Source organism: Panthera leo, chromosome A2, assembly GCF_018350215.1.
Source record: "Panthera leo isolate Ple1 chromosome A2, P.leo_Ple1_pat1.1, whole genome shotgun sequence".
NCBI lineage: Eukaryota > Metazoa > Chordata > Mammalia > Carnivora > Felidae > Panthera > Panthera leo.
Window position 1 is genome coordinate 122,002,942 of NC_056680.1, and position 9,355 is coordinate 122,012,296.

At 42.5% G+C, this 9,355-nt stretch overlaps 1 protein-coding gene across 3 annotated transcripts in view; it reads right to left on the bottom strand.

Annotated features, from left to right (window-relative positions):
* PDE1C (phosphodiesterase 1C) overlaps window positions 1-8,922 on the bottom strand; it is a 291,783-nt gene extending 282,861 nt beyond the window's left edge. For all 3 annotated transcript variants that reach the window (XM_042921512.1, XM_042921535.1, XM_042921545.1), the window contains exon 1: window positions 8,528-8,922. In XM_042921512.1, coding sequence (XP_042777446.1) covers window positions 8,528-8,628 — 101 coding nt within the window. In that variant the 5' untranslated portion in view covers window positions 8,629-8,922. The remainder of the gene's footprint in view (window positions 1-8,527) is intronic.
* Window positions 8,923-9,355: the final 433 nt, after the last annotated feature.

Sequence of the window (9,355 nt, forward strand, 5' to 3'; positions counted from 1 at the left end):
GGCAGAGGTCCAAGTAAACTGCTAACTTCTGCACCCGTGGAAACCACAGGAGCAGAAACAGGAAAGCCAGAGGTCAGGGATGCTAGTACCAATTTGTTGGTACATGTCTACTCTCTAAAGCTTGATTCAATGGATCTAGAAATCCGTCACCATCTCATCACAATGACCACCTTTGAGACCCACCTTGCTCATATCAAAACAGTCCCTTTTGGTCCTTTGCCCTGGACCTGTGACTTTTCAGGACTAATTCTGTTTTCATTTATAGCTGAATGTGGCACATGTACAATAAATCATCTCTTCTGCTGTCTTAGCTGAAGAAATAAATAAAATAAAATAAAATAAAATAAAATAAAATAAAATAAAATAAAATAAAATAAAAAAGAAGCAAGATCCAATCCCTCTCTAGCCACATCTTGAGACTCCTGTCTCTATACAATCTTGACTCTAGCCACGTGGCCTTCCTGTTTTTTCAGAGGTGCCATGATCCTTTGGCTTTTTTGCACATGCTGTTTTCCCAGCCCCTGAATACCTTAGAACACTCTTCCTCAACTCTTTACTTAACGAATACCTACTTGTTCTTCATAGCTCGTTTTAAATCTCACTTCCTCGAAGAAGCCTTCCCTGATTTTTGCACCAGGTTTGAGCCCTCTATTATATTTTTCTGCAGCACTCGTCAATATAAATAATTACTCGTGGAATTACATATTTAATATTTGCTTCTACCAGTAGACTGAATGTTCCCTAAAGGAGGGAGCCTTTATCTTGCTTCTCACTGCCTGGTGCCTGGTGCATGGTAAGTGCCGGAGAAATGTTTGCCTAGTGAATGAGTGATGGATTACTTTCCTACATATAGTTGTACGTGTAGTCGTTCAGATATATCAATAAAATTCATTACCTATAATCATAAATTATGTCTTCTCAATTGAATTATTCTCTAAAGCTTTTCATTATTTCACAACCTAGAAACATCTAGGCTTTTCTTACACTCATGAAGACTCATTTATTTTATTTAATAAGAGCTGTCAAAAGGTCTTTAATAGAGTACAGTTCAATAAGTCTGAAGAATACCAAAGTTGACATGGATTCAGTATACTTTCTCCAGAAACAGAGTGTTCCATTTGTTGGGGAATCCACTTTTTATTGCTAATGAGAAGTTGTGATGCTCATTCTCCAAGCTGTTAAAGACTACTTTATGGGCCTCAGACTCAACAATTATTTTTCTTAGTCTCTAATCAAAAAGCCGTGACTCAGGTCATGTAAGTGCTTTCCCTCCATATGGAAAAACTGGAACCAAGCAGTTTCTATGAGCCAAAGAAAACTAAAGACAGAAAATCGAGCTAGAAATGTAGAAATACCCTCTACTCAGGGCTGCATCCCAACCAATAGAGGCTGTAAAGCTTGGTCAAAATAATAAATACTTAGCTTGATAAATAGTGAGTTGTAATTAGCTAATAAGTCAGCACAACCAAATTATGTTAAGCAAGTGATGATGTACTAATATACTGCATTAGTATTCAAGTAAAGAAAATTTCATTCTAAATGTAAAAACCCCTTTACCATTTATATATTTACCTCTTTCTCCCTCTTAATATACATTAAGAACCTATTCAGGTGAAACTTTATTGATCTTTATTAGGAAAAGAAAGACTCAAAAATAATCCCTCATATACAAATGTCTTCCTTCTCTGAATCCTAGGACATTGTGTCAACATCACTTATTTAGCAATTAATTATTGCACATACTTTTATTGTTGTTTTTTAACTTTTCACATGTATAAAGATTTATACTGTCTCCCTAACTAGACTCTAAATTTCCTGAGAACAGAGTTTTTCTATATCTCCTCTGAAGCTCCTGGTATCTGGTATAGAATAGGAGACCAACAAAAATATGCCAAGCCATTCCAATTACGTGACAGATTGGAAGGGCCAATTAATACCCTAAAATACATAATCTGGAGGAAATAAGTAATTTTTTAGATTATTCTTTTGGCATTGCTTTATTAGTGAGATTCACGTGAAGCTCCTCTTTCTTAGGTCATCTGTTTGCGAGGCTTTTCCTCAGAACCATGACTCTCAGACCCACTGCTCCAAGCCAAAGGTCTCTGCATAGTTCCAGACTATCACCAACACCTACATGGATCTTCCAGAGGCCATTCCATTTCAACATATCTAAACCCAAGTTTATCACTCTGCTTTATCCCAGCCTGCTCTCCTCTCCATGGCCCCTAATAAGGCAAATGGCACCAAACTAAGACACCCAAGCCAAAACAAACTTGGAAGACAACTTCCCTTTCTCTCTCTGCTCCAAAACTAACTGGCACTACACTAAATTCAAGAATCTTCTCCAAACAGTCGCCAGGCCTCAAATTCCATCACCAGTCTGTCCTCTACACTTCTTCCAGAGTAGCCATCCTAAAATTCAAATCTCAATTTGTTACCCTCCAGCTTAAAGCCTTTTAACACTTCCTTATAAGTAAGAGATAAGATGAAAACTCCTTAAAATTACCTGTACAAAATAAAAAATATTCTCTGTAGGATGAATGGAGAGTGGAACACATTTGTGTGTGTGTGTGTGTGTGTGTGTGTGTGTGTGTGTGTGTGTAATATAGCAAAATGTGTTCAAATATTTGCCTCCTTAAACTATGAGCATGTACAGTTTTGAATAAAACAAAAAGCAAATCTCCTAAAATTCCATGTATTACTACCTGGCGCATGCCTTCCTTTCCAACATTCTCTCTCACTCCTCCTCAACGGGCCACCATCTCCCATGCCTCTGTACCTCTGCACACTCTGTTACCTCCATTCATCAGCTTTCATCTATCCCACAATATTGCACTTGATAAGCTGCAAGAGGATATCACACAGCTACCTTTCAAGGAAAGTAACTAAGGCTCTTGGGAATTAATTGATTTATAGGGAAAGGTAACCCTGTGAGGTCCCTAAGGGACCAGGGACCAATTTAGGGGCCAAGTGCTTTTGTTTTTAATGTTAATTTATTTTTGACAGAGAGAGAGAGAGAGACAGAGTGCGAGCAGGAGAGGGGCAGAGAGACAGGAGACACAGAATCTGAAGCAGGCTCCAGGCTCCAAGCTGTCAGCACAGAGCCCCACAGGAGGCTCAAACTCATGAACTGCGAGATCATAACCTGAGCCGAAGTCGGACGCTTAACCAACTGGGTTACCCAGACGCCCAGGGGCCAAGTGCTTTTGAGGTGACCTGGGAGATTTCTGTCCAGTAGTTCAACATTGGATGATAGCAAATTGACCCAACCACACCCTCTCCTTTTGGAGATTATCGATGAGAAGTGAGCATAGAGAAGGGCACTAGGATTCAGGCTTTATCCCTAGTAAGTAGAAGAGCTTTCCCAGTTGCCCATAAAACCAGCTCATAATTCTGGGCTGATTTATTCTGGGCTGAACTCTTTGCTTCCTCAAATCTTTGCAAAACACTTCTTTGCATCTTTGCACAAGGCTGACATGAATGAAAAGGATCTGCGCAAGTCTCTTCCTTGTAACTCTAAGGACTCCGCTAGAATAAATCTGCAGCTGACTGCCAGTCCGCAACACCTTCTCTGGTCAACCCAGATAGAGGTGGCTCTCTGTGTATCCCTCTGTAACTATAGTCAACACTTCCGGCTTTTCCTTTCAGTCTCTCCTGCCAGCTTTGGAAGTGCTGAAGGGCAGGTATTTTATCTACTCTCGCACACCCAGAGCTTATGAAAGTGCCCGGCATATAACAGACACTCAATAAATGTTAACTGAGTAAACTAATGTTGCCTGAACATTGATGGTGCTATTAAAACTTTCAGATGAGTACAGAGAAAATACAGCAGCAGAGGGCTTCATTAAATAAGAAATATGAAACCAGATATCCAAGCTTCTTTGTCTATGGCTTTCCCTCACATCTTTGCTGTGTAGTTTGGAAGAATCACTTAAGGTCTCGGTACTTCAGTGGGATATTAGTGAAGACCCTTTGAGAGAAGTCAAACTCAAAGTAACCTTAGCAGAAACAGCCTGGCTGGTGGTAGAGCTGCCAGAGTACAGAAACTGGGGCTTCTGGGAGCAGATCGGGGATTTCCACTCCATATTCTCCCCTCTGCTTTTCCCTAAGTGGTGGCTTCACTGTCTCCTATCACAGAAAGGTCTTCCCCATGAATTGGGAAGTTGAGCCAGTGGCAGCCACCAGGAAAACCCAGAAGAAGGGAAAGCGGCACTCTCCAGCGGCCAAGAGAGCAATGCCAACAAAGGACTTTACCACTCGGTTCCATGCCACACCTGAGACCTACCTACCACTCTTGCCACGAAGGTCAAATTCTAAGATTTGCCAGTCCTGGGTCTTGAGCTCATCCCTAATCAGGAGGGAGGCAGGGTCTATTAACACATTGGGGAATGGGAAAGCCCACTGAATAGACAATAGTCCCAGTCTGTTACCTTAATGGCTATTTACCTCCCTTTATATCATGATATCATTTTAGATAATGCAAAAGAACACATCATCTTCATAGAAAGTGTTATATAAACATAAAATTTATTATACTGACTACCTCATAGTAAGGAAAAATAAACACATTGTAGCTTAATTACAATTTTGACAACAGAATAAGTGAAACCTGTTCACTTGCTCTCAACTAAAAAAAAAAAAGGTATAGAAACACTTTTTTGTCATCATAGAACAGTCTGGCAATAGAAAAACCCTTGGTCAGGACCCAAGGTACAAGTCATGACTCAAACCTATGCAGCCGTGAGGCTCCCCCACATCACCAGAGGAATAAAGTACAGCCGTTGTCGTATTTTCCCTGATTGGAAGATTCCCTAACAAAACAGCCATCGGGAGGGACCCTTAGAAATTCCACCCTCTTTGCAGAGGAAAGAAGTATGACAACAGCACTGAGGGGAAACCGAGGTTTACAGAAACGAAAATGGGTTTAAAAAAAAAAGAGGCTCATCCCAGAAATGTAAGCAGATAGCATCCCTTTGACAGACATAATTAAAAAGCTCAGGTGTCAGTATCGTTCCCTCCCAGCAAAGAGGAACATGAACATGGGTCTGAGAGCTGCAGAGTGAGGATGAGGAACACCACAACCTTCAAATCACAGTTGGTCTCTATACATTGGTATTCAGCACTTCACGCAAGGAAAAAGAGTCGTCATTATGGTAAATATCAACACTTGCAGGGTTTTGCCATCTCAGCTGGGGTACATAGTGTTTAAAATTCACATTTCCAGTATTCGATGTACTATGAGCATGGCGATGATGCTACAAGGCTAGATTAAGAGTTTTTCCCAATTTTTTTCCCCAGAGAAATATGTGAATGAGCTCTAGGTTTCAAATACATATTGATAATTTACTATACACCAGGTAGTATTGTAGGTGCTGGGGACACACCGGTGATCAAAACAGACTAGAAAAACTATGTCCTCATGAAGTTTATGTTTTAGTTAGAGAAGACAGACAATAAACGTAATAAAAAAAAATACCTAGCATTCAGGTGGTGAGATGTGTAAGAGAAAAAAATAAAGCATGGAAGGGGGATGGGTAGAGGTTGTAATGTATACAGGATCATTCCCTATATTCTCCTATGCTTTAGATTCTTGGCAGATAATAATAGCAGGAGCAACAATCCTCTCACTGCTGGTAAAGACCACTCCAGGCCAGTGCACAGAAGGGAAGAGGATATGGGGAGGGAAAAAGAGAACTTAGATAAACAAGAGTGGGATTCAGCCCTGGGTTGTGGCTTTGCCACATCTGTTCCTACCTCAGTTTAGATCTCTGTGCCCGATCTGGGTAATGATATTAACAAAACCTGCCTCCCACCTAGTTCATGGAATACTGTGTTGATACGTCACATGGCCTATAAGCTGATCCAAATATATTTGGATATATACATTCATGTTGAATATTATAAAGTTCATATTTGGGTCTTTATGTTTCCTTAATCACCTATTTACTGAACACCTACTACATGCCAGACCCTGCTCTGTACACTGGAGGTACAGCAGTAAGCAAGACACACAAAGTGTCCATCCTCAAGGAACTTATTATGCTCTAATACAGGAGATGAAAAATTCAATAGTAAATTGAATAGAAAAGATACTGACAAGAAGAAGACACCACTGAACAGTCCAGGCATGAGATGATCAAGTCCTGAACTTAGATGGTTCCCAAACAAGCTGAACTAAATTCCTGACTACCTGTGATCACCTATAAAGCCCTTTCTATAAGGGAGTCATGGTAATAAATTTACTTGAAAATCCAATAGGACTATTGGGTATTTATAAAATGATGAAAGGGCTGCTTCCTTTCTCTTACTGACAGTCTGTTGTGTGGACAAATAGAAACATACCCTTCCACCTCCTAACGGTTTCTAGTTTGTGAACTGCGAAAGTGTTATTCCAAGTGGTATAAATAAGCATGCCTTTGGTTTCCAGAGTCTTTAGCAACTTATCACAGCACTACTGTTTTGGTTTTTTAAGTGGCAGTAAGAACCATTAACAGTAGTAAAAAACTATGCCATAATTACGGTAGGAACATGTCCTTTTCGAAACAGAAAATGAAGCAACAGATCTCCTAGGATTGCTGTTAGGCAGAGCGTTTCAGTAGAAGGGTAAAGAGAGGAATTCAAAAACACACACTTGGAAAAGAATCAACCCACACCTTTCATGTTCAAAGGCACCGGATGCTGAGTAGATATGAGAGACTAGAGAACAAAAATGTGGTTATATCACACCCCAACACCTTGGGGAGAGAAGCCTACAAGATATGAAGCAGAAAGCTACAAGACAGTGTGTTGTAAGCACTAAATGCTTTTTTACACACATTCTCAGCCTGGCTGATTTGCCCAAACACTCCTCTCTAGCCTGAGTAGCTCCATGGAGTTGGCTGTAATTGTAAAGCAGCCAGAGAGCAGTCCTGAGTGTGTGCAGATGAGTCCCTCCAGCCGAGATGGCAAGGAGACCAGCCTGACTGCCCTTTTACACTGCATACCTTGGACCCAGACTGTAGAGGCCAACAACTCTCTGTGTGCACCACAGTATGATCAGATTGAATGCTCATTACCTATGACATGAGTTTATTGTAAACACTGCTCTGAAAGAGGTGCTGCCTTGCACGCATCTCAACTGTCAGGACAGTCTGCCAACCAAAACGACAAAATTTCCACACAAGTTTACCACCTCTGCTTGCTTACAGCAGCCAGACAACTCAAAAATCATAGTATTTGGCATGGTTTCCCCTTTAGATCAATGGCAATGAAACTCACTTAGATTATTAATGGAAGGGCTTTTATAAATTACACTTTAGGGGACCCCTTAAAGAAACATACACTTTCGTTATTGCTTCCCTTTAGAAACTCTGAATACCCTGGTCAGGAGGTGGTCTCCTCTAAGATGAAGCTAACTTAGATCAGTGCCGTTTTGATTTTGTTTTGGGATGTGATGTGATGTGTGTGTGTTTGTGTGTGTGCGTGTACACGCACGCACACACATGTTTTCAAAAACAATAACTACAGCAAAACAAACAAACTGCCAAGGAAGGAGCTGGTATTCCCATCTTTGTCCTTCATAAGGAACAGAATGTCTGGATAATATATTTGGAGAAAAAATTGTTTTTTTAACTGCACTAGATATTTGATGCCAAATGTCTAATGAAATGAGTATCGGGTAGTTATGAAAGATGTCTTTGGGATCTGACTGGTCAACTGAGAAGCAAGATGTAAATACACAGATATCACTAGAGCTTCCTGAATGGGGTAACCAGCTCTTCATTATCTATAAAATCTTTTCACAGAAAATACCATGTATTTTCAGGTCACCTCTCCTCAGTACCCAAAACCAGACAGAACCCAATGAAGTGAATGAAACTCAGAGATCTCTGTCCATCAGTCCAACTAGAATTCTGGCCACTATATTGAAAGCAAATGTACTATTTCACTATTCAAATACTGCTAGGAAACTCCACTGTTGGTTCTGACCCCCACTTTCTCCAAAAATAGCCCCTTCCTTCTGGTGACTATTTTAAGAGAGAAAGAACCCTAAGAAAATATCAGAAGTTGAACTAGGCTGGGGAGAACGAGAGGAAAATTTAGCAGCCAGAATGCATGTAGAATTTGAACGGAAGGTAAGTTCTTGGACCACCTGCCAAGATGTTTGCAAGCACTTTGCAGAGAATAAGTCTTCCTTCGATTAACAGTCCCCAGAATTTTCTCCCTGGGCAAAAGGACCAGAAACATCTCCATGGGTACTGAGCTACTACAACTGAAATCTAAGGACATTTCCTCTTTCCCCCAAAGAAAGTATGCTTTGGAAATAGCAAGGCATTCTAAAACACTCGGAAAAGTCTCTTTTGAAAAAAAAAAAGGGGGGGGGGGGAGGTAGCAGTGACTGTAATTAACAGAGAAGCAGTTGTGGAACTTCTAGGGCTGTACTTAAAGGGCCATGCGGGAACAGGGTGAGCAGTCATGGCTGTAGCTGTGTAGTAAAATACTGACTGCAGACAGAAACGGGGCAAGAGAAGTAAATGGATTTACTTACAGCCCTCGGAGCCGAAGCCAGATTTTCTCGATCTGTTCGGGTTGCAGGTATTTCAGAGAGTTGCTCTCAAATTCTTCAATCTCCTTGGTCGGCGACTCCATAGCTGCAGGTTATCAGTGGGAGTGAGGCTGGGAGAGTTTGGGCTGGCCCTCCCCGCCTCCTCGCCGGGCCGGCCCTCGAGACCCAGCCGTGCGCCGCGCGCCTTTGCCTGTCACTTTCTGCGCGCGCTCCTCCTTCTGGGCCCCCCAAACCCGGACTTACAGGGGGCTCGCAGCGCCGGCGACCCCCGGCCCAGGTGCCTCCTGGAGGCGGCTGCGGGAACCAGCCATGGTCCCGAGCTGCTCAAGGAGAAAGCACCTGGACCTAATGGGATTTTTTTTTTTTTTTTTTTTTTTTTTTTTTTTTTTTTTTTTTTTTTTTTTTTTTTTTTTTTTTTTTTTTTAACAAAGCCACAGAAGCGAACCGTGAGGCCGCTGAAGGACTGGGGGGAACGAAGGAGGACCGAGTGTGGAGGAGAGACAGTGAGAAGGGGAGAGAGGGGAGGGGATGCGCCGAGGGGGAGCTGGGGCGGGCGGGGTGCTCCGACCCCGAGGCTGCGCACGGGGCTCCGCCCGCGCCCCCAGCCCGGGGCGCCCCGCGGCCTCCCCCCTCCCGTCCCGCCCCCTCTCTCCCCCCCACCCCACCGCCTCGCAGCCTTCGCGCCCCGTCTCTGTTTTCTTTCACTTACCAGCAGCTCCGCTGACAAGCGAGAAAAGTGACAACTGAGAAAAGTCGTCTGTCAGCGCGCCGGGGCTGGCGTCTGGTGTGACACCCGCGGGCGCGCAGGGA